Raw genomic sequence first — 26,400 nt, forward strand, 5'->3', positions numbered from 1 at the left:
AGCATCCTAGAAGAAAGCTTTGATGGCTGTAATATCTAAAGATGGTAAAGACCCATCAGACCCAGCTTCATATAAGCCCATTTCAATTTTAAGCCAAGATTATAAAGTGTTTATGTCTACAACAGATAAAAGAATGGCAAAAATTGCCAAAACTGATAACAGTGTGATGATGTGAAATAGTGCCAGCTATGCCAGAGGAAGTAAGGCAGTCCATGTGTAACTTATGCCAGCATAGCTAACAGATGTTTGTGTTAAAATGCATTTGCGAAGCTACTTGTGTTAAAAAGGTATCAACACTGGGTCCTACTGCACAGAAATTAAAATTACATGTATGCCAGAATGTATTGTTGTAAATGCTGAAACATATATATTTTAAAAGAAGATATTGGAAGGGAAGGGGTTAGGCTCAGCTCAGCTAACATTAAGAAATTAAATGACTGGGTTTATGTCATAAGGATTTTATCCCACTGGTTTGAATGCAGCCACAGACGCAATGTCTGGGCTGGGATCCTGCTCTTATTGTCCTTAATGGTGAACTAACCGATACCCTTGGGTGCCAGAGAATGGCTTGTTAGTCTCTGCAGGAAGGGTAGAAGTACTGGAATTGTTTTATAGTCTCCAGATGCTGGAATAAACCTTAGCAAAGCTCTGTGTGAATTGTGACACTTCTGTGCCAGATCCTGAATAAAGTTTCTAGTGAGGGGGTAGTGTAGGAACCACAGAGTCAGCTGACCAGATGTGATGTAATTTATACCCAGCACTGAAATTGTATTTAGATACTAGTCAGAGATGTGTCAGCAGCACTCAGCACTCTGTTACTGGAACTGACAACAAAGACACTCATTCATTTCATCTTACCTTGCTCTAGCAAGTAAGTAAGGAACAATAATTATTTAGTCAGTTAGGAAAATATAGTGAGATTAGTTAAATACTGTTTTTCCTGCATCTGTCTGAATCTTTCCATCTGTGTTGTTTTTATATTTCCTGTGAATTGAAACTCTGGTGTTTACTGTAAATAAATATTCAGCATTATCTTATTTATTTTTTATTAAATATATTTAAACCTTTCATTGCAGCTGGTCTTTTAGAAAACATTTTAACCTTTGAGAGCACTTGCATTTATTTAGTGGCTCTGTGGCTTCATGTTCTTGAAAGTCTTGCCACTTGGTCAGATATTACTATTTGTATAAGTATTAATTTTACTAAGTATAACTGAGTACCCTGGTAAGAGTGAGTCAAAACAAAGGAGCGGTTCCTTTTGACAAATCCAATAAAAACAAGAAACATAAAAACCAACTAGTATTTATTTAACATGTTAGCACTTTCAAAGTTAAAACACTGCTTAAACAGAGTCATGCAGATGTTCAGGTGTATTCACTGTTGCAGTCATCACACTTGGGTGTTATCTGCCTGCAGGTATCCCTCAGTCGGCCCGAATACCGAATAGTATTTCTGTCTCGGATGCTGTCGCTTCAGGACTGACGTTAGGTCGTCAGGGGAATAAAAACAGGCAGCCGATGCCATTACATCAGTTTTTCTTGCACCAACTGTCAGGAGCCCCCCCCCCCCAAATAGGGAGCTAAGTTAAGGTGGGGAAAACACCACCAGTAAAAAGTATATACCAATACCCCTGAAAGGGGTGAGTAATAGTCATAGAGAGAAAGAGAGAGAAACCAGGGGTCTGGAGGGAGGGAAACCAGGACTGCAACAGTGAATACACTCGAACATCTACATTTATGGTAAGTGTACACAACTGTAATATGTTCTTTGTATTTCACTGTTGCAGTCATCACACTTGGGTGGATTCCCAAAGCTGAAGAAGGGTGTAGGCAGTCAAGAAGAGTTAGGGCTGGCTAGTATGCCTTGCTGGACTGCTGTTGCAAAACCTGCCCTGGATTTGGAAAAGATAGGCAGGTGGTAATGCTTGGTGAGGGTGTGTACAGAACTCCAGGTAGCAGCTTCCAGGATGTCCCTGGTAGGGACTCCCCTGAGAAATGCTGTATAGGTAGCAGTGCCCTAGTGGAATATGTTCTGACCCCCTGAGAGGTTGGTTTCCCATGGTGCTTGTAGCAGAAATGGATGCAGTGTACTATTCATTTGGAAACTGCTTGTTTGAAATGGCCTTGCCCTCTGCCCCTGTTGCAAAGCTGATTAGTAACAAGTCAGATTTTCTGAAGGGCTTAATCCCATCAAGGTAGAATCTGAGCTGTCTGTGCACGTCCAAGGAGTGCAGGATCCTTTCCCCTTTATTCTGAGGATTAGGGAAGAAAGTTGGCAAATGGATGGATTGGTTTACAGCCACACTGGAAACCACTTTAGGCATTAAGGACAGGTTAGTCCTGAGGGAAACCCTGTCAGCATGGAAAATAATGAAGGGTTCCACAGCCATAAGTGTTTGTAGCTCAGACACACTTCTAGCTGAAGTCATTGCCAGAAACAAGGCTATTTTCCAAGAGAAGAATTTTAACTCTGCTGACACTGCAGGTTCAAAGGGATGGGGCCTGAGCTTTTCCAGTACAAAGTTAAGGTCCCAAGCAGGGGTGGGTGCTCTCCTAGGCAGCCTTAAGTTGTTTGCCCCTCTCAGGAACTGTTTGATAAGAGGGTGCGAGAAGAGAGGTGGCTCCGTGTTGTAATGAGCCGAAATGGCTGAGGCATGTACCTTAGTGGAGGAGAAGGACAGGCCTCTGTGGTAGATCTGCTAAGTAATCCAGGATTAGAGGCAGGGAGGGCAGAGTTGTGTCCTCTCCTTTAGACTGAATCCAGGAGCAGTACCTTTTCCACTTATCAGCACAGGATTTTCTTGTACTGGGTCTTCTGACTTCAAGAATGACGTACAACACCTGTTTGCTTAGGGTTGCTGAGGGAGAATTCAAGGAATAAGCCAGGCTACAAGATTTAAGGTTTGCAGTTGCGGATGCAAAATCAGTCCCTTCTGCTGAGAGAGCAGAATTGGGTTCTCTTGTAGGTGCCAGGGTGGCACCGGTGACAGTCTGTGCAGGAGTGGGTACCAGTGCTGGCGTGGCCAGTCCGAGGCAATCAGAATTGTCCTTGGTCTGTCCTGTCTTATCTTGAGTAATACTCTTGACAGAAGGGGCAAAGGGGGAAAGGCACAGATTGAGAGATTTACCCACTAAAAAGAAAGGGCATCCACTTTCCAGGCCCTGCTGTGAGGGTTCCTGGTGCAGAATTTGCTGAGCTGGTGGTTGTAGGGGGAGGCAAAGAGATCCACCTCTGGGGTTCCCCCATTTCCGAATGAGAAGGTTGAAGGTGCTGGGCTCCAATTGCCACTCGTGTGAGTCTAGGAGATTTCTGCTCAAGTAGTCCGCCAGTGAGTTTTATTTGCCTGGCAGGAATTGAGCTTGTAGATGGACTTGCATGTCCAAGGCCGTGTTCCACAGGGCCATGGCTAACCTGCAGAGTGGGTAAGAGTGGGTTCACCCCTGCTTGTTGATGTACCACATAACTGTGGTGCTGTCTGTTTTTATTAGAAGTTGTCCTGCAAAGAGTAGGGATCTGAAAGCTGTCAGGGCATTCTGCACAGCTAGCATCTCTTTTTGGTTGATGTGCAGATAAATTTGACTTGGGCTCCAATGGCCCTGAATGCATTTGCCATCCATGTGTGCTCCCCAGGCATAGTCTGATGTGTCTGTGGTTAGGGTCTGGGCAGCATGGGGTTGAGTAAAGGGCAGTCCCTTGTTGTGGTTGCATGCTTCTGCCCAACAAAGGAACTTTGTCCTTAGGGTATGATAGGAATGACCGTTTCCAGGTCCTGAGAATGTTGGCACCAAAGACTTTTTAAGTACCACTGAAGTCTCCTCATATGCAGTCTTGCATATGGAATTAGCAGTACATGAGGCCATGAACCCTACGGCCTGCAATATTTTTCTTGCGGATAGCTGGGTTCTGGTGGCCATTTGTTTGAAGTAGGTTGTCAGATAGACATGTTTTTCTGAAGTGAGGAATGCAATCTGAGATGCTTCACAAGGGACTGTCTTTTTTCTGTATTTTGTGGATTGGGAAAGAAGGTTGGCAAATGAATGGACTGATTAAGAGCCACACTGGAAACCACCTTGGGCATGAAGGATGGATTGGTCCTCAGAGATACCCTATCTGCATGAAAGATGATGAAAGGCTCCACTGCCATAAGGGCCTGTAATTCGGATATCCTTCTAGCTGAAGTGATTGCTAAAAGGAAGGCTGTTTTCCAAGAAAGAAATTTTAAGTCTGCAGTAGCAGCTGGCTTGAAAGGAGGTAGAGTGAGCTTCACCAAAACAAAGTTAAGGTCCCAGGCAGGGGTAGGAGCTCTCCTGGGTGGTCTCAGGTTCTTTACCCCTCTGAGATACTGCTTGAGCAGGGGATGAGAAAAGAAGGGTGGTTCTGTGTTATAGTGAGCTGAAACAGCTGAGGTGTGGATTTTAATACAGAAAAAAGACAGTCCCTTGTGAAGCATCTCAGTTAAGTATTGCAAAATCTGAGGTAAATTGGGTGCTGCTGTGCTCATCCCGTAAAGATTGGTTCCAGGCACAGAATCTTTTCCATTTGTCAGCATAAGATTTTCTAGTACTAGGTCTTCTCGCCTCCCAAGATGATATCCATCACAGGTTTGCTGAGGGATGCCAAGGGTGAATTTAAGTGATTAGCCAGGCTGCAAGGTTCAATGTTGTAAGCTGAGGGTGCAGAATTTGGTTCTCCTGCTGAGACAGCAAGGAAGGTGTCTGAGGCAGGTGCCATGGAGATATCTGTGACACACTGCGCAGGAGTGGGTACCAGTGTTGGTGTGGCCAGTCTGGAGCAAAACCTGTCCAACTGGTAGTTCTGGGGAGAGGCAAATAGATCTGTGTTTGGGCTCCCCCATTTGCTTGTCAACATGCTGAAAATCTGTGGATCCAGTTTCCACTCGTGTGGGTCCATGAGATTTCTGCTTAGTCCGTCTGCCACTGTATTCAATTTTCCTGGCAGGAACTGAGCTTGTAGGTGCAACTGGTAGCTCAAGGCTGTCTTCCACAATGCCATGGCTAGTCTACAGAGGGGGGAGGAATGTGTACCCCCCTGCCTGTTTATGTACCACATAACCATGGTGTTGTCAATCTTTACCATTAGTTGTCCTGGAAGAATGTAGTCCTTGAAGGCTGCCAGAGCATTCTGTACAGCTAACATTTCTTTTTGATCGATATGTAGGTGCATTTGATTTGGGTTCCATTTGCCCTGAATGCACTTCCTTGCCAGGTAAGCCCCCCATGCATAGTCTGATGCATCTGTAGTTAGGGTTTGGGTGGCAGGGGGTAGTGTGAATGGCAGTCCCTTGTTTTGGTGGCAGGCCTCTGCCCACCATTGGAACTTCAGGCGTAGGCAAGGTATGATAGGAATCATTGTTTCCAGGCTGTGACAATGTTGACTCCATAGACTTTTTAAGCATCACTGTAGTTTCCTCATATGCAGTCTTGCATATGGAATTAGAAGACTGCAGGAGACCATGAACCCCAAGGCTTGTAGTATTTGTCTTGCAGATAGCAGGGTTCTTGTGGCCACTTGTTTGAAGTAAGTTACCAACTTAATTTGCTTCTCTGGCGTGAGGAAAGCCATCTGGGCAGTTGTATTCAAGCTTACAGCCAGGAATATAATCTGTTGATAGGGTACCAGTTGTGATTTCTTTTCTTTTATGGTGTACCCCAGACAAGTTAGAACCTTTTTTACAAACACCAGATGATTTAGAAGTATGCCCTGGTTTTCTGCCTGAATTAGACAATCGTCCAGGTATGGATATATCTGAATATTTCTTTGCCTGCAAAATGCAATTACTGCAGTCAGGCACTTTGTGAATACCCTGGGCGCAGTAGACAAGCCAAAGGGCAGTGCAGAGAACTGATAATGCAAGTAGCCTGCTTTGAAGCGTAGGTATTTTCTGCAAGATTCCCTGATTGGGATATGTGCAGCTATGCTTCTTTTAAATCTACAGTTGTCAACCACGCATCTTTGCCTAGCATAGGAAGTAACTGGTGAAGAGTCAGCATCTTGAATTTTGGAATGTCCAGAAAGTTGTTTAGAGTAGACAGGTCCAGAATTGGGCGCCATGATTTGTCTTTTCTGGGTACCAGGAAAAGCCTGGAACAGAAACCTTGTCCCTTTTCCCCTTCTGGTACCGGTTGAATAATCCCCATGTTTAAGAGGGAAATTACTTGTTTTTGAGCCTCTGCCCATTGATTTGGGGGCAGGTCTGGCCACCCGTTTGGTGTTGGCAACGTATGGAAATGAAATCTGTATCCCTGGGACATTATATTTAAAACCCATTTGTCCTGGGTTATGAGTTCCCAGTTTTTTGCATGAAGAGCAATCTTTCCCCCCAAAGGGGCGGCTAAAAGTTAAGTGCCTGGTAATTTTAAAGGAAAGTCACTGAGACTGTTTACCATAGGGGTGTCTTGTTATTTCCAGATTTGGAAGTGGAGGCCCCCCATTGCTTAGTTCTGAGAGTCCCCTGGGACTGAAACCTGGTGCTTTTGGTGTGTCTGGGTTTGGCTTGAGAGGATCTGGAAGGAGATGGAAAGGACCGATTCTTAGTAGGCCAGTGCCTACTAAATCTTGGAGGCTGCACTTGTAAAAAATCTTTTACAGTTTGCATAGATTTAGCTTTATCTTCCATCTTCTTTAGAACTGCTTCCGCCTTATTTTCAAACAGGCGGTCCTGATTTAAAGGAGCATCCAAAAATTTCGCTTTAACATGATCAGGCATAGATTGCTCCTTAAACCAAACATGCCTTCTAAGCACAGACCCAGTAACAGCAGCCCTGCAAGAGGCCTCTAAAGAATCAAAACCACATTGCAAAATATGTTTTCCAACTTGTTCAGCAGAATGCAATAAATCCTGTAAACCTTTATTTTCCACACAGTCAGTAATCAACATAATTTTCTGTTTAAGCAGTCCAATAATATGCTGTTGATATTTTAATATAAGAAATTGGCAGTTTAAAGCCCTGATTGCCAAGGTTGCAGAAGTATAAGCCTTTTTACCCCATCTATCCAGCGCCCTGGAGTCTCTATCAGAAGGGGTAGGATTTTTAGCAGTAGAAGCCTTAATGCCCTTGGGCCCCTAAGAAATAGTTTCTGGATCTGCAACAGGATGTTTGAAAAGGAACTTGTTGGACTCAGGAACCCTGTAGTATCTCTGTCAGGTTTACTAAGAGCCGGAGGCAGGGAATCAGGGGCCATACCGGATTCCGAAAACACATCATCAACAATGTCTAGTACAGGAGGTATATCCAAAGGCCTACGCTGAGGTAGAAGAAGGAAATCCCTAAGCCTCTTTTCTGAATCAGAAAATTCCCGACTTTCCCAGTGGAAATGCTCCCTTAAGGTACGTAAAATTTCCCCAAAAGAAAAGTCCTCAAGGGGGAAGCAGAGGGAATGGAATTCTCTGCATCAGAATCCTCATAAGTAGGTATGGACAAATCCAGGTCATTAGAAGAGTCAGAAAAAACAGAGTCTTGATCAGAAGATTCATAGTCAAGCTCAGCCCTAGGCCTCTTAGAAGGGGGGGGGGGGTTGAGTCCCCCTGATTAGAGTAATTAGATCTTCAGCCATTCTGATCATTTGTTTTTTAGGCATAAGGGCCTGAACATGTGGCCTGGGCATCGTTTTTTTAGACATAGATCGAGATTTAGGCCTTAGTATTGAAGGTGGAGTCGGTTTAATATGCAAGTCTGTAGGCCTGAATACACCCTCAAAAGCTGGTGCCTGCACAGCGGCTCTGGATCTATCTAAGGTAGAGACATCCGCGGGTTCCATAGGTGAAGCATCTCGCAGCATACTAGACACCGAATGGGTCTCAGTAGAGGCCTGCGAGTCAGAAGTAGAGAGTATCAGGGGCTGCGAAAGCACCTCACGGAGTACCGGCGAACTGGCCACTGGCTTAGGAGAAGCGTCGTTGACAGTTTTGGACCTCGACGGCCTGTCTCTGTCTTTATCTTTGCATTTTTTTCAGAATCCCGGTAGTCAGATGGCTAACCGATGTCATTTCTGGATAATTAAACCAAGAACCGAAATATTTAGAGGCAAAAATGCACCGAAGACGAATAGTACGCTGATTAAATAAAGCACAAAACCAACAGCAAGGTACGTTGTGGTCAGGGCCTAGGCAAGGAATACAGTACAAATGAAAATCTTTATGAGTTATTTGCTTTCCACAAGTAATGCAATTATTAACTTTTACTGACATCGGTAAGGAGCAAGAAAAAGTTTCTCCAACGGGGTAGTTAGCTTTAAGCTGAAGACTTCGGTTCTGAAACTCGAAAACGAAAATTTCAGGAGTCGGCCGACCGGCACTTGCGAACTGCTTCGGGCACTGCACAGCAAGAAAGACTGATGTAATGGCATCAGCTGCATGTTTTATACCCCTGACGACCTGACGTCACGGAAGAAGGGACAGCAACCGACGCAGGACCCAAGACTTTGTTAATCAGGCCGACTTACGGCAACCTGCCAGCAGATTACCCAAATGTAATGACTGCAACAGTGAAACATGAAGAACATTTGAAAGATCCAGGATTGGGCACAAAGAGCCCTCTTTTCTGGGTACCAGGAAGAGTCTGGAATATAATCCTTGACCTATGTGTTCTACTGGAACTGGCTGAATAGCTCTGATGGACAGCAGGGAAAGAACTTGGCTTTGAGCCTCTGCCCACTGGTTTGGAGGAAGATCTGGGAACCCTCTTAGGGTTGGCAGTGAGTGGAAGTAAAATTTGTACCCCTGGGATACAAAGTTGAAGACCCATTGGTCTTGTGTGATGGACATCCAGTTTTTTGCATGAAGGGCAAGTTTTCCTCCTAGGGGCACCAACAATTGGGCAGGGATGTGGAGTGGAGTAGAGAAGTCATTGTGAGATTTTTCCCTACGGAGGTGGCTTACTACTCCCTGCTTTGGAGGTGGCGGCACTCCATTGCTTAGATCTCTGCATACCCTGAGACAGTAGTCTGTTTCCTCTGGGTCTGGCTTAAGATGGCTTGGAGGGGGCTGGAAAGGACCAGTGTTTGTAAGGGCAATACCTACTGAATCTAGGGGGTTGCACTTGAAAGAATTCTTTAACAGTCTGCATAGATTTAGCTTTTTCTTCCATCTTTTAAGAACCTTTTCTGCTTTGGTGCCAAACAAACTGTCCTTGTTCAAAGGAGCATCTAGTAACTTTGATTTGACATGGTCTGGCAAAGTCTGCTCCTTGAGCCAAGCATGTCTTCTCAGTACAGAACCAGTGATTGCTGCCCGGCAAGATGCTTCAAGGGCATCAAAGCCACACTGCAAAGTATGGTTGCTGACTTGGCTTGCAGAATGCATAAGCTCCTGCAATTCTTTATTTCCTGCACAGTCTGTAAAGGTAGTCACTGTTTGTTTAATAAGTTTCATAAAATGGTGCTGGTACTTCAGCATGTGAAACTTACAATTCAATACCCTAATAGCAAGAGTTGCAGAGGTATATACCTTCTTACCCAATCTGTCCAAAGCTCTGGAATCCCTGTCCGAAGAGTGTTGGCTGTAGTTGCCTCGATACCTTTAGGCCCCTGGGAAATGATCTCTGCGTCAGCAGTAGGATTCTTGAAAAGAAATTTGTGAGTGTCAGGTACTCTGTAGTACCTGTCTGGTTTCCTAGGAGAGGAGGTAAAGCATCAGGTGCAACACTGAATTCCATAAAAAACATCAACAACAATTTCCAGGACAGGAGGTATTGCTAAAGGCCTGTGCTGTGGTAAATCTAGGAATTCTCTGAGTCTCTTTTTGGAATGAGGATAGTCTTGGCATTCCCAGTGGAAATGCTCTCTTAAAGTATGCAAGGTTTCACCAAAAAAAAAATCCTCTGGAGGGGAGGCAGAGGGAATGGATTCCTATGCATCTGAATCGTCATAAGCAGATAAGGGTATGTCTTCATAATCAGATACCTCAGAGTCATCGGACTCCTGGTCTGTTGAAGCTGCATGGGACTGGTCTCTTTTCCTCTTAGCAGGGGAAGGCTGACTTCCCCTATCAGTGTAATAAGGTCTTCTGCCATTCTACACATTTGTTGTTGTGGCATGGGAGTAGGTGCATGCACTTTGGTTGTCGTATTTCTAGGTGTAGCGCGTACTGTAGGCCTAAGAAAATCTGTACTTTTAGAAAAAAAAGTTGTCGGTTTGAGTCGAACATCGGTTGAATGAAGGACTGCCTCAGAAGCCGGTGCCTGCACAGCGACTCTGGACCCATCCAAGGTAGAGACATTCGCAGGTTCCATAGTCAAAGAGTCTGGGTCTCGGTAGAGGCCTGCGAATTCAATAAAGTGGGCATCAGGGGCTGCAAAAGCACCTCACTGAGTACCGGCGAACTGGCGACTATCTTACCGAAGTGTCATCAGCAGCTTTGGACCTATGCGGTCTGTCTCTGTCTTTACCCTTACGTTTTTTCAGAATATCAGTAGTTGGATGGCTTACCAAAGCCATTTCGGAATATGGAGATCGAGAATGAAAGAATTTAGTGACAAGGACAGCCCAACGACAAATGGTTCGGGCATTGAACAAGGCACAAAACTGAGAGCAATGTACGTCGTGGTCTGGGTCTAAACAAGTGATGCAGTAAGAATGAAAATCTGTGTGGTATTTGCTTTCCACAGGCAAGACAATTGTTAACTTTTCTGACATCGGTTAGAGCAAGAAAAAAGGATCCCCAACAGGGTACTTATCTTTAGAAACTTCAGGATTATTCAACTCGCAAATGAAAATTCAGGTAGCAGCCGAGCGGCACTTGGAAACTGCTTCTGCTTTGGGCTCCTTGGCAAGAAAGACTGGTGTAATGGTGTCGGCTGCCTGCTTTTATACCCCCGATGTCAGCAGAAATACTAAGTCTCTGGTATTCGGGCCGACTGAGGGCTACCTGGAGGCAGTTAACACCCAAGTGTAATGACTGCAACAGTGAAACATGAAGAACATCAGCACTGCCCTCAGTTCCAGAAAAAATTGATATGCAGATTTGCCTCTACCGGGGACCAAGTGCCTTGGACTGTTCTTCCCAGATAATGCCCCACCCACCCCATCTGGGAAGTAAGTGTGATCACTATGACTTTGGGTTGAGGTGGAACAAAGGGACGGCCTAAAAGAATTTCCTCAGTTTCCATCCACCAGGATAAATCCTTCTTGCAACACCTGGTGATTAAAACTGGATGCGTCACTGGATAGGTTAGAATGGACCATTGGGAAGCTAGAAGCCATTGCAGCACCACATGTGAAATTTTGCTAGTGGAACTAAGGTAATGGTCATTGCCATGGACCCTAAAGCTTGAAGAACTAGAAGTGCAAGAGCCTTGTCTTTGGAGAGACTAGCTTATACTTGGGATTTCAAGTGAAGCGGAAGGGAAGCTACACAAAAGATGATATTCAGATGAGCTCCTATGAACTCTAGATTTTGAGTGGGACTTAGCTGAGATTTTGACCGATTTACTGTAATGCCCAGAAGAGCGAACAGGTGCAGAATGAAGTCTGCTGCTTGAAGCGGTAGATGCCTGGTGGGAGCGGTGATGAGCCAGTTGTCTAGATATGGAAACAACCAGAATCAGTGAAGTCTCATGTGACCCCATTACTGCTGCCAGTCATTTGGTGAACAGCCTATGGGCTGTGGTGAGGCCAAAGGGCAGTGCTCTAAACTGAAAATGAATGGCTCCTAGCCGAAAGCGGAGGAACCTTCTGGAGCATTTGTTCATTTTTATGTGGTAATACATTTCCTGAGATCTATAGAGCACATCTAGTCGTTTTCCTCTAGAAAGGGAAGTATAGACTGAATCGTGACCATCCGGAATTTAGCTTGCTGAACAGATTTGTTTAGAAGGCCAAGATCAAAAATAGGTCTCAAGTTCCCTGTCTTTTTTGGTACCAAAAACAACCTTGAGTAAAATCCGGATCCTATCTGGTCTAGTTGTACTTCTTGGATGACTCTTTTTTTCTAGCAGCTTTTGAATCTCTAATGTTGCTTGATCCCTGTGATTACGTGGAACATCGGGGAGTCTTCATTTTGATCTTGGAAAAAGAACGAAGGCAATGATCCCCTGCATCCAAGTATCCAAAGTTATTTGCCGCCAGGCTCTTGGGTGCAGAGAAAATCTTCCCCCGACTACTTCTAGAGGTAAGCAATTGAGGCCCCCTTTCAGGAGGGCTGGTAGGGATTGTCTAGGGAAAGAATCTCTGGAACCCTGATTTTGAGGGCACGTCTGCCGCAAAGTTGTCATCTTGCATTAGAGCTCCCCCCTCTGTCCCAAGGGAGCCACCGCCATGTGTGTCCTCAAAAGGCCCTTGGGAGTTTTTGAACAACATCTTCCTGCTTCTCTGATTCCTAGACTAGGATAGTTGGGAAGGAGAAAAATGTATGCCCACTTCAGATAGGTTCTTTCCATCTTTCTCGCACCTGGCTGGAGTTTCTTTGACTTTGGGGCCAAATAAGGAAGATCCGTCAAAAGCAGCAATGACGAAGGAAGACAAATGGCTATGCAAACTCACACAAGCACATCAAGGTGTGACGCCCTAAGGCAACACCTGAACCCACTGCCCTAGTTGTTCCTTTGGCTGCATGTGCAATGAGCCTCATGGACGAGTTAGAAATAGACTCTAGGGTGGCTAGCTGGGAGGCCATTTTGGCCTGGATCTCCTCAGACACAGTTCTTGCTAGGGTATCTGATAACTCCTTCATCAGATCCTTCTACAGCCTAATGAAATGTGCCATACAATTCAAAGTCCTTAAAGCGTAGGTCAATTAAGTGTACACCCACTTTCAGAATCTGTCCATCGTCCTAGACTCTCAATTAGGGGAATGAACAGTACAACTCTCATCAGCTAGTTCCTTTTTAGTGGCCACCGCTGCCACCACTATAGCAACTACTGCTAACCCCTTAGCTCAATGCTGATGGTCCTCTACAGCCGAGAGTATTTTATCTGGTCTCTGGGGAATTGGCTCTACGGAGTCAGAAGCCTTCCAAGCCTGCTGCGCAATCAATTTAATAAGATCATCAGTGCGAGTGGTCACCCAAGAAGTAGATGAGCGAGCACCAAAAGCCTGCAAGTACATCGAATCCTCAGACGTAGGGTCTTTGGGCTTCCAGTTACCCCTTTGTTTAAGAATTTGTACAATGTCTCCGAAGGAGACGTCTTCTGGGGGTGACCGGGGGAGGGGACCCTCCCCATCCTCGAAATCTGTGTCTTCTGTGACAGATTCCTCAGGGGAATCTAAGTGTTTTCTTCTTCCTGGGTGGCTCCTCAGTTTGAACCTCTGAGAAGGACCTGGAAGAAGAGGGGCCCTGTACAAGGGTATCTTGCAGCTTAGATGCTTGCTTGTCTGGGAGTGGAGGTTTGTGTCAGCCCTGGGCAAGAGAGAATCTTGGGACATAACTCCAACACAAAAAGGGCAAGCTGAGAGCATGCAGATACCAATGTCTTCTCCATTACCTGGAAGGCAGGCCCTCCCAAAGAGGAATGGGAGTCCAGAAGGACAACTTTGGAACCGAGGTCACATCCTGTCCTGAGAAACCTACCCTCAAAACAGGAGCTGAGGTAGAGATCATGTCAGCTGAGATGCTGAGAGTCAAAGATGGCTCCAAATAAAAATCTGGAGGTGATCCAGAATCCTCGGCCTGACAGCAGGGCTACGGCACCGGCAGTCCTTCGGTTCCAAAGGAATTGAGGAAGTCAAGGCAGATCCTGGAACTGAAGGGGAAAAAGCTGTCGGCCCCAGAGCAGCTGGAACCAGAGGGATTGGAGTCAGAAGCTCTAAGCCCTCAGAGGAGGTTACAGGAGGAAGATTTGGTAGAGTCCTGGGAGAAACCCCAACTCCAGAAGAGACAGGGGTCTGGGAAGAAACACCCCCGTTCACTAGGAGTTGATCCACCAACCTCATGACATACACTTCAGTTAGACTCCTGGAGGGCTGAACAGATAAGCCTGAGGGGGATTAAGTTCTGTCAAGAAAGGGAGTCAGAAGCTGTCTCACAAAGGGGTCGATAAAGGGTGAATACCTTGTCCTGGGTATGGTAATCATGTCCATTTTCAGCACCAGTGGAGGTTCCAACAATTATGGAAACATAGTAGGTGACAGAGGAGCTGAAGATGTATCTGTGGAGCAATAGTAGGCAGTGTTGAAGCAGTCAGTTCTAAGAGTTTCTGAACTTTAGCCTTTGGTTCCGCTGAAGTGGTGGGAGCAGAAGGTTTAGGCTTTTTTGCTGCTGGAGCCAAAGGAGATATTGGCACCGAGTAGCTTTTCTTAAGTCCAAGATCTGATTTAGAAGGGGACATGTCAGTCTTGGATAGAGCCTCCTCGAAAGAAGACTTAATTACACCTTTCAATATTAATTTTTTTCTTTCGACTAAGGCCCGGTTACTGAAAGCCTGGCAAATAGAACAGTCTTGCTGGAGATGAGTTGGGCCAAAACAATACACAGAGGAAGAATGCCCGTTGGAACTGGGCGTCTTCTGTCCACAATCCTGGCACTGTTTAAAGCCAGTAGTACCTTTTGATTTATCCGCTATGTTGATAGTCACAAAAACACGTGAGTTCAACAGGCAGCACTCACACAAGGAAAGGAAAACTACCAAGAATGGTAGGCCAAAGTTACCTAAAAAAAAGTAAAGAAAGAAAGAGAGAGGTATTACCAACGATGGTAGAAAAGCAATACCGTATGGTAAAAGGGAATCACACTCACTTGACAATGAAATGTGGAAAGAAAAGAAGTACAGAAGGAATATATATATATATATATATATATATATATATATATATATATATATATATATATATATATATATATATATACACACACACACACATACACACACACACATGTGTATATATAAATTTCTATAGATATCTAATAAATGTGAGACTGAACTGGAATATCAAGGAAAAACTAGAAAAATTTTTACTTGGCTGCAAAAGAAACTGGCTGACATGTCTTGCGGCAAGAGCAGCAAATGAGATCTGAGGTCATCTGGAGAGGGGTGTTGTGGGTAGAGTCTTAGCTCGAGGGTTTTCGGCTTGTGACAGCTGTGTAATGGCCGAGTCGGTTCTGAGGATTGGAACCATGTCCCAAAGGTCAAGGAAAAATGAAGACTGACAACATCAGATCATATAATTTGGAAGATTAATGAGTTGGCAGATGTTAAAAACTCAAGGAGTACTCTGTCAGAAATTGTGGGTAAGCAAATGGATGTATCTAAGGAAATACTTTTTTTGAGTTGTGATACAGGATCTTAATTGTCTAGACACAGTAAGGAAAAAGAAAAATGTTAAATTGTGAACAATACCTGCAGAATAATGTTTTGGAGGAAGAGTGTGGTTTAAGGGGAATGCAGAAATTGATCAATTTATGTAATGTTGAATTTATGATAAATATACAAAAGAATATATGTGATGTACAATGTCTGCAACTGGGAATGTGTTAATATGGCTTGTTTTCTTTTACATGAATGTATGTTTGCTTATATTTTAGTGATAATTAAATAAAGGGTTAAAAACACCAAAAAACAAAACAGGAGTACTGCAACAGCCTCTGAAAAGTAGCAGAGAATTTTTTTTTTGCCTGGAACAGCAATATTCCACTACACTCAGTATGCCACCAGTGCAACAGAATCGCAAGCATCTTAAGTAACACATGTGAGGTATAATCAGCATGACAGCGAGGAAATGAATGCTACAGAAATGAAAATGGAAGTACTTGTTTCTTTCAGGAAACAGCACGATAAGGTATATTGTTATGGGCTATTAAAAGGATGTTAGACGTTACTGACACGCTATTGGTCATGTTATCCAATTACATTGCTGATTTATAAAATGTGTGCGTGGGTGAAACATGCAATAAAATATGACAATTTGTTAAAAAATACAAAAAAAAATAATGTGTGTAAATAGACAAGGACCCTGTCTTGTGTCCTAAGCTTTCCAATTTAATGGAGTCCATAAGGTTTGCTCTCATTATCCTAAATTAATATAGAAACTACTTTGTTAGTAATTATTTCTACCATATCACCCACTCTCTAATTTTGTTAGTGGTTAGCCAGATTCTTTACAAGCAGCTTACCACAGATATTCTGTGAACATGTAAACAGCTATCAAAAATACTACTCCTGCAGCATCTGATTGTCTCTATCATCTTTAACTTGTATATGATCTGCCTAGTTTGTGTTGTACTATAAAATTAGTTTATCTACGTTAAAACATACTAATATGTATAAAGCTTAGATTATGCTGTCAATTACTGATTCACTGATGAGTATTTGTCTCACTGGTGTCAGTTCTATTATTTTGTTGATCTCTCACCTTCCACAGGTACCCGCCTTCGTAATGCCAGACGTTCCAGCCTCCTCTGAGTCTCAGCAAGGCTGAAAAGAACCCCATAGACATACTGTCGAGCTGGACGGAACAAGATGGCAGCAGGTGGAAGTTCAGCTGAGCATTCATCCTCAATACACACTGGTAGTTTGATCTCACCCTGAAGACACATATAAGGCAGCAAATAAAATTCAACAGTGCTTGGTCATTTGAACATTACTGCAAACATACAGCAAAGCAATGTACTGAATGTAACACATTATCTCTTAACTAGCTCCCACAAAATGGATCCATGTGCAAAATCATGCAGATCATTAAAGGTTCCACCTAATCAAAACTTATCAATGTTTACATGCAAATAAATGTTATGAGGAAAGACACATTTGCTATGCCAAAGACATTACCATTGGGTTAAATAAAGTGCCAATTCCCACAATTTTTTCATTCTCAACAGTACAAACAGCAGATTTCAACAAGTAAGATGCCAGAATAGTCAAAATATAATGACGCACAAAACTAGACAAGAAAGAGCATAAGTCTACAAGAAAACTAAAACTGGAAAGAAAAACAGACTTGGTGAAAATTTCTCAAAGATCTGTTGTTATAGTAAGTATACAAAGTAAATTCTTCACAAGCTTTTTCGGGTGACCGCAGACAATGCGACTACAGAAATTGCAAGTCAGAAGCACTTGCATTATAGAGCAAATGAATACAGAGCAGTAGGCTCAGCATCTCCAAATATTACACATAGCACCAACTAGTAGTAGTTCTGGGGTGGGGGACAGAACCACATTAAAACAGAATGCTTCCTAAACAGGCCTCCCCTTCTCCTTTATTAAAAAAAAATGCTGTACTACAAATACATGCCATTTACATCATATAACATCATCTTAGCTAAAACAAGCTAAAATATCAATACAATAGTACTGTGAATGTTTACTTGATATTGGCATTCTTTTCCAGTCTCCTGACAAAAACTGAAGCAGTACACAAACCCATATGATGCAAAACTACAGGATGAATGCAGCTGTCTGTTTTGCCTGCAGGTGAACAAGCCAAACATCTGCTTTGTTTCATGTATTCTGGCAATTTAATGACTTAAAACTAAAGACCAATTCTGCTACATTTCCCCAGGACTGACATTACCTTAAACTAACAGCTGGCAAATTAATAAAATAATTAAGAACAAATAAAATCTAGCACAGATAACTTAGGACTGGAATGTAGAAAAGTTTGTCCCTGTGGAATAGCACAGTTCTCTGAGCACTTGCTAAACAGCAAATTTTTCTGTAGCATGATTTCCTACTCATGGAAGTTAGCTGCAACTGACTGTCTACTTCCATAGCTTCTGGATGCCTCTTTGGCATTCTAATTTCCTGGACAAGGACTAAAAAGGCAGCATCTCCTGCCATTTTCATTTATTTACTAGCAGAAAGGAAACCAGCAAGTGTTCAAATGATAGGCAAGTGACACGCCTAGTCCTCATTTTGAAGAACTCTGAAGGATATGAGGACGTCAGTCCACAAACTTGTGGAATGAAAGGGTTTACGGCTTTGGCACTCCCTAGGATCCCAAAAGGGATTGAAGGTGTTACTTTTAACTAGCAATGCTGTCAAACCGATATATATATAAAAAAAAGAACAGTATACCCCCTTTTGCATCTAAAAGTCTTTCTGGTAACATGCCCTCCTTCACCTCCAGGCCACGCAAGGAAGAAAAGTGGGAGGCACTCATAGGGGAATGGTGGGTTGAAGCATTTAGTTTGGCAGTAAACTTTACGCTAAAACTACTGTTACAATTAATGCATTTCCACAGTCGTACTATGTTTATCATACGGATCACATTTGCATTATAAACCATTAAGGGAAAAAAACAGTTATCCCACTCAGGTGGATGTGGCTACAGCATGCCTGTGAGACTGCAGTAGTAAAACCTGGTCAGCTCATGGACAGGCTACTCAACTTTGCAACATTTAGAAAAGGTGTGGACTGAGGTCCGTGTGGGTGCTTTGCAGATATTTTTAACATCTTTATTAAATCATCTTACTTTAATCTGTAACACGAGATTACACAGATTATTAGAAAAGAAAACAAACCATCGTAACAGTTTTCATTTATAGTAGTGCAGTATACATTTATGTTTCAACAATTTCCATTCATTCCTAGTAGATGTATTACCCAAAGAGGGTAAAGACTCATCAATGTCAAATATATATATTTCAATTTTACACCATGATGATCCACAGAGAAGCAGAATGTAAGAACATACTGCTGATGTTGATGGGTCTTAATGCAGAGAAAGCATTTGAAAGAGTAAAACTGGGATTTTATGAGTGCCCTCTTTCCCTTTTATCAGCTTTATATTTACAGCCACAGGAAAAGAAAACAAGGGACAAGAATCCATCAACACCTTTGCGACATTAGGGTGAAGAACAACAATAATGCATTATTTAAACATTTCCTAAGCTGTGGGGGATCCTGTGGTTTTAAATTTGCCACTCTTGAAAAAGTTACTATACAGCCTAAAGGGTGGGGGTGGGGGGGGGGGAATTGGTTACTGAGGATGGAATTTAATGAACTTGTCTGGCAACTCAGGTTAAATGCCACCCAACCCAGAGCTTAAATAACACAGTGTCCATCTCCTCAGTTTTAAAACTGCAGTCATTTAAGTTAAAATATTATGAGCTAGGATGTTACATAATGCCTCTTGTTGAGGGCTATATACAGCATATGAATTGCCAGGTTCTGTATCTTCATATTTATTTTTTGTAATTTGTGAATTCTCTATTCTTCATTGTTTGTATTTTTATTTATTCATTTTGACTGTATTACGGATGTACATACTCATTCTTTATATAGTTATTTATACTCAAACTAGGTGGTTATATGAGCTTTTAAATGAGGTGGTTTAATGGATTTTGGCATGGATGATTATGTATATTTGTAGTAATTACACATCATTTATAATTTTAACTGTACAAGATTTCAAGAGCTCAAGTAACGGTAAATGTATTTTAATAGTTTTCACACTCATGCCTACATTTAATGAACTATGAATTTTCATTACTGTCCCTTTAAGGGAAGAATTTTAAAAAAAAGCATATGGTTACAATGTACATTCTGATGATGTTCCAGTTTTATGGACTGAAAGCGCTTAATCAGTTATTTTTGACCTAGTATTCAGTAAAGACTGTTTCTTCTTTCAGTCTTGTGTTTTTGGAGGCTGCCTACATTTTTTTACATCATGTTTTATTACCACCAGAGATAGGTGGTAGGTGACTCTGCAATTCTGGGTTTTTCTGGTTAAGACATTGGTATGGTTCATTCTGTTTTTTTTTTTTTTTTTTTTTTTTTTTTTTGTCACCTCGTCTAATTGATGTTACTGGTTTAAAATAAGTTTCCTGAAGAGGAAGTAATAAAATATTAACAAAATTTAAGAAAATGGAAGTTTCCCCCCAAAAAGAACTTATTTGCCCAGCAAAGAAAGGCACAAGCCGACCATTGATCCTCAAAAGACTCAGATGAGCGTACTCCTTGGCGGCAGTAAATATCTGAAGGGCTTTGAGCCCAAACTTGTCTTTTAGTCAGCTCAGCTCAAGCTGCTTGACAGTTTCGGTATGTGGAAGGTGCCCTGAAGGTTTGGAAGCTGGCTGTCTGTTATATCCTTGGCAGGATATAACCCATACAGCTAAGGCTACTGCAGCAGTGCTCAATAAGAAAAACATCTGAGTGATTTGTGTAATGTTGGAGTAAAAGGCATTTGTTATAAAGAAAAAAAGAAGTTATGTTCTTACCATAATGTTCCATGTTTGTTGTCCTTTATCTCATCTTCCTTCTTTCTGGTTGGGTTCGGAGCCGATCTCGGCTCAGACCCGGCCACGTCTAAAGCTCGAAGAGTCCTTACTAGCTTCAAGGCTAGCCCCGTATCCCAGCATGCTTAGCTGTAGCTACCCAGCTCTCATTTGTGACAACTAACCACTAGATAGAACTATAGATTACCACATAAAAGAGGTAACCAGACAATACTGCTTCCTTGTACCGAAAAAACAGAACAAATGGTGACAAGGACTACATCAACAGCTGAAAAGCAAAGGAAACTCAGGCAAATCAAACAAGGGAATTCCTCTCAATCATCCAGGATGGGGGAAGGAGGGAGGGACTCAAGAAAGAAGGTGAGATAAAGGACAACAAACATGGAACGTTATGGTAAGAACATAACTTCTTTATGTTATGTTGTCCATCTCACCTTCCTTCTTTCTGGTTGGGACAATGTCCCCAGCACCTAAATCCTGGGTGGCTCACTGGAAAAGAGACTTCAGAACCGTGGAACCAAAAGATGCCCTGTTCCGAGAGGCCATGTCCATTTTGTAATGAGTAATGAAGGTATGGGGAGTAGACCATGTTGTTCCAGCATAAACAGTATCTAATGGGAGCTTGCCTTGAAAAGCTAGCCAAGGACCTAGTAGAGTGTCCTCTTACCTTTCCCGGGACAGACACATTGCGAGACTCATAAGTAATAGTACTGGACAGCCATTTTAACAAAGTCACTTTGGAAACTAGTGAGCCTTGCTTACTCTGTGAGAAAGATACAAACAGCTGATCTTATTTTCTGATGTCCTTAGTGCTTTGAAGATAAAATCGTAACTGTCTGTGGACATTCCAATTGATGTAGCTTATACTCTGCCTCGTTGCCATAATTTGGAAAGAATACAAGGAGTTCAACAGACTTTTGCTAAAAATGAGGGATTACTGATAAGAGATTCACTATCCTTGTGAAAAATCATACAAGGGGGGCAGATGGAAAGTGCCTGTAACTCGGAAACCCGCCTAGCTGATGTAATTGCGATCAGGAAGAGGGTCTTCCATGATAAAAATTTTAGAGGACAAGAAGCGGCTGGTTCACAGGGAGGGAGGATTAGAGCCACTAGTACTAAATTTAAATCCCAAGGATGGAGTGGTTCTCGGATAGAAGGCCTTAATAGGGTAGCATCTTTCAAAAAGGCCCTACATAGCTTGTGGAACAAAGCGTTAGAACCTAGAAGGCCCATATGAAAATTGGAAATAGCAGCCAGATGAACTCTAATCTTAGCAGCCGCTGCTCCTTTCTCAACGGTTTTGGCCAGGTAGTCCAAAATTTTTGAAACTGGTGCTGTAAAGGTCATTTTGCTCCGCCCAGAAAGAGAACCTCTTCCATTTACTAGCGTAAAATTTCCTAGTAGTTGGTTTGTGAGAAGAGACTAAAATATGTCGAACCACAGGTGAGATATCCGGATGCCTGGCTAGGACTGGAAGTGGAGAAACCAAGCTGTCAGCTTAAGAGTTTGACTGGAAGGATGAACAGTACCCGACTGATGTGTCAGGAGATCTGGAACTGGGTCCAGAATCCAAGGCTCCTCTTGCAGGTAATGCCAAAGGAACGGGAACCAAATCTGACGAGGCCAGTAAGGAGCAATGAGGATCAGCTTGCGACTCAACAACTTTGCTTTCTGAAGAACTTTTTGAATTAGAGGAAAGGGAGGAAAGGCGTAAAGAATCCCGGGGGGACAATTGTGGATAAGTGCATCTCTGGGTGACTGTCCCGGTGGGGGAACTAGGGCAAAGTAGTTGCTGCATTTGTTGTTTAGGTGTGAGGCAAAAAGATCGCAGCATGGCTGGCCTCATCTGTGGAAGATCATATCCGCCACATCTTGTTTCACTCGTGGGACATGAAAATTGCCCTGCTGAGCTTGTCCGCTATCACATTAGACTTCCCCGGGATGTGCGCTGCAACCAGAAAATGCTGAGAGGAAATCGCCCATTGCCATACTCGAAGGGCCTCCCGACACAAGGGGTAAGATTTGGTTCTGCCCTGTTTGTTGATATACCACACCACTGACATGCTGTTCGTCTGAATTGCTATATAGCCCAAAGGAAGAGAGTTGTGAAGTGCTTGCAACACTCATAACACCACTTTTATCTCCAGGACACTGATGTGCAAATGGTACTCATGAGGTTGTCAAGTTCCTTGGACTGTCTGTCCCAGATAATGCCCCCCCTCCACCCTATCTGGGAAGTGTCCGTGGTCACTGTGGCTACCGGATGAGGGGCTACAAAGGGTCTGCCTATAGTGACTAGGGGAGAGTGGAGCCACCATTATAGATCTTTCTTGCAAGTATCCGTGATTAAGATCATATGTGACATTGGTAGATCCTGACACGACCATCGAGAGAAAAGGAGCCATTGCAAAATCCTCATATGGTAATGAGCTAACGGGACTAGAGTAATGGCAGTCGCCATCAAGCCCAAGACCTTTAGGACTAACTGTGCCTGAACCTTTGACTTTGACAAGAGGAGAGAGACCGGACGTCGAATGGTAAGCACCCTTTCCTGTGGGAGCTTGGCTAGCATGTCTCTTGTATTTAGTTGAGCACCTATGAAAGTAATATACAGAGGGCAACAAGGCAGATTTTTCATAGTTTATTGCGATTCCCAGACGTGCACAGGTGTGAATCGTGTGGTTCCTGGCCCTTAAGAGATGATGCTCAGTGGTGGCAGTCGTCTAGATAAGGAAACGCCTGGAATCCCAAATGTCTCAGGTGAGCCATCACTACGGTCATGCATCTGGTGAACACCCTGGGGGCTGTGGTGAGACCAAAGGGCAGAGCTCTGAACTGGTAATGACTGGCGCCCAGCCGGAAGTGTAAATGTCTCCAGGACTGCCTGACCATTTTTATATGATATGGTAGTACGCGTCCTGTCGATCGATAGAGCACATCCAATTGTCTTGACCCAAAAAGGGTAGAATGGACTGCAGTGTCACCATCCGGAACTTGGTCTTCTTTACTGACCTGTTTAACTTGCTGAGATCCAGGAAAGATCTCCAGTCCCCTATCTTTTTTGGAACTAAAAAAAACCTTGAGTAAGTTCCGGATTAAATCTGGGCTGCGTGACCTTCCTGAATGGCTCTTTTTTGCAGCAAACTTTTTACTTCCAAGGCTGCTTGATCCCGAAGATTGGGTGGAACATCTGGGATCGATTGTTTTTGATGTCATGGTGGTGTTTGGGAGAAAGGAATTTTCTAACCCCTTGATATTTTGCACCGTACCCACGCGTCTTCTGTTACATCTTGTCAGGCTTTTGGGTACAGTGATATTCTGCCCCGACTGCCTCCAGAGGTGGGCAGCTGGGCAATCCTTCAGGGATTCTGAAAACGCCTGGAATAGAACGTATCCCTGTCACCCTGTTGCGGACCCCCCCTGCCGCAAGGCCGGCGTCTCTCGTTATTTCCCCCTCTGCCCCTGGGGGAATTTTCTCCACTAGTGTCTAGCGAAGCTCCCTGGGATGTACGGAACCACATTTTACCACTCTTTTGGCCTTTGGGATAAGGCCTGGATGGAGTGGAAAAACAGACTACTATGGCAGAGAGAGTTTTGCCATCTCGTTCACTCCTGGTAAGAGTCTCTCTAACATGTGGCCCGAAAAAGGCCGAGCCGTCAAAGGGGGTACTAGTAAAGGGGCACTTGAAGGGCTCTGCAAATTGACAAAGGCGCATCTAGGAGTGTCTACGAAGAGCCACTCCTGCGCCTGCAGCCCAACTTGCTCCATTTGCTGAGTAAGAAATTAGGCGCATGGAGGAGTTAACAATGGAGGTTAGGGTCGCTAGCTGGTTAGCCGATTTGGAAGCCGCTCCCGCAGCTGAAGGACCCTGGAGGGTATTTTCCCAGCCCTTTAAGGAGATCCTTCTGAAGTTCTGTGAAATGTGACAAACAGTTCAGCGACTGAAGAGTAACGGCTGCTGAAGAGAAAACATGCTTCCCATATCTATCCATGGCTCTAGACTCCTTGTTTGGCTGATGGATAGAAGAGGAAGTCTCTGCGAGTTCCTTCTTGGTGGCTGCTGCCACCACCATAGCATCAACTGGCATGCCTTTAGAGAGAAATGTCTTGTCATCTGGTGTGGTAATAAACTTGTTAGGCCTTCTTGGAATGGGCTCCATGGTCTCTGGAGCACTCCATGCCTTTCGACTCACTACCAACAAAAGTGGGTCGAAAGGCAGAGACACCCAAGAGGTGGAGGGTCAGGAACCAAATGCGTCCAGGTATACGGACTCATCCTCCTCCTCAGAAGGGGCAAGGGACTTCCAGTTTCCTCTCTGCCTAAGGATCTCCAGGATGTCTGAGAATGAGACATCCTCAGAGGGGGACTGTGGGGACCCTTCCGAGTCATCCAAGTCTGTGTCAGAAGTGACAGACTCAGGGGAGTGGCAGCCGAACTCACCTGCGCCGAATCCCCGAGGGGGAGAGCAGGGTCGGACAAGGTTCCGATGCCACTTCCCCCCTCGGAGCCGACGAGAGAGTCTTGGCGCCCAGACCCCTCGACAGGGTGGACTATGAAGGAGGTCGGAGCAGATGTCGGAACAAACAAGGCAAGGGTTGTCCAAACCAATAGTTCCACCACTACTACTTCCATGCACCCTGGCTTCGAACTGGACACAGTCGGAGAAGGAATAGAGACACGGACTTGTTCGGACAATGGCACCACTTCTTTCTGGGCTGGGCTCGACAACAATTTAGCAAATGCCAGTGTCTTTAGCAGCCTCTTCATCACTCTCTCCACATCATCATCCGATAAACTCCTGGATGATCAAGAGGAGTGGGACGAAGACCGGTGACTACCTCCCACTGACTGCAAAAGTGGAGACTGAGGCACAGATCTCACCGGGTCCAGCGAAGGAGATCTCTATCTCTTTTGGGTCCGGGATGGCTCCGAAGACATTAATAGAGCCACCAGAGAAAAAGACTCCTCAGAGCCAGCAATCCGCTCCGAAAGTTCTGAAGATTTTGATTCAGACTTTGTCGGCAGTACAGGTGGAGCCGATGAAGATGCCAGTTTGTCATCGGATTTTTTTAAGGACTGAATATCCGATGCTACTTCAACCTGGGGTTTTAATAACCCTCTCAAAATGAGTTTGTTGTGCCTCTCCTGCAAAACCCGTGCACTAAAGGCATGGCAAACAGAGCACGAGTCCTGCAGGTGGACCGCCCCTAAACAATACCAACAACTCGTGTGCCCGTCAGTAAGGGACATTTTCTGGCAACACAAGTCACATTTCTTGAACCTTGACTGCTTAGGTAATTCTTTGGACATAATAAACACCACAAAAAAAAAAACAGTACTAACAACTAAGGAGTGGGTTTTTATTTATTTATTTATTTATTTATTTTTGTAGAAGAAAAGGGAGGAGAAGAGGGGTTTTAGCCTCTAAGTTGAACGGCTACTGCTCCCAAAGGGTTGGACAAGGTTCCGATGCCACTTCCCCCTCGGAGCAGACGAGAGAGTCTTGGTGCCCAAACCCATCGACAGGGCGGACTATCAAGGAGGTCGGAGCAGATGTCGGAACAGACAAAGCAAGGGTTGTCCGAACCAATAGTTCCACCACTACTACTTCCATGCACCCTGGCTTCGAACTGAACACAGTCAGAGGAGGAATAGAGACAGGGACTGGTTCGGACAACGGCACCACTTCTTTCTGGGCTGGGCTCGACAACAATTTAGCAAATGCCAGTGTCTTTAGCAGCCTCTTCACCACTCTCTCCACATCATCATCCGATAAACTCCTGGATGATCGAGAGGAGTGGGACGAGGACTGGTGACTACCTACCACTGACTGCAAAAGTGGAGACTGAGGCACAGATCTCACCGGGTCCAGCGAAGGAGATGCCGATCTCTTTTGGGTCCGGGATGGCTCCGAAGACAATGATGGAGCCACCAGAGAAAAAGACTCCTCAGAGCCAGCAATCCGCTCCGAAAGTTCTGAAGATTTTGATTTAGACTTTGTCGGCACTAAAGGTGGAGCCAACGAAGATGCCAGTTTGTCATCGGATTTTTTTAAGGGCTGAATATCCGATGCTACTTCAACCTGGGGTTTTAATAACCTTCTCAAAATAAGTTTGTTGCGCCTCTCCTGCAAAACCCGTGCACTAAAGGCATGGCAAACAGAGCACGAGTCCTGCAGGTGGACCGCCCCTAAATAATACACACAACTCATGTGCCCATCAGTAAGGGACATTTTCTGGCAACACAAGTCGCATTTCTTGAACCTTGAC

At 44.1% G+C, this 26,400-nt stretch overlaps 1 protein-coding gene across 1 annotated transcript in view; it reads right to left on the reverse strand.

Moving 5' to 3' along the window:
- The window catches only part of FAM120C (family with sequence similarity 120C), a gene marked incomplete at its 5' end in the record, with an annotated part of 1,286,378 nt that overhangs the window by 825,793 nt on the left and 434,185 nt on the right, over positions 1-26,400 (reverse strand). Inside the window, one exon of the mRNA XM_044079289.1 lies at positions 16,304-16,475. Coding sequence (XP_043935224.1) covers positions 16,304-16,475 — 172 coding nt within the window. The remainder of the gene's footprint in view (positions 1-16,303; positions 16,476-26,400) is intronic.

The sequence above is a fragment of the Protopterus annectens genome, chromosome 8.part0 (genome assembly GCF_019279795.1).
Source record: "Protopterus annectens isolate FY-2018-M chromosome 8.part0, PAN1.0, whole genome shotgun sequence".
In the NCBI taxonomy this organism is placed as follows: Eukaryota; Metazoa; Chordata; order Ceratodontiformes; family Protopteridae; genus Protopterus; species Protopterus annectens.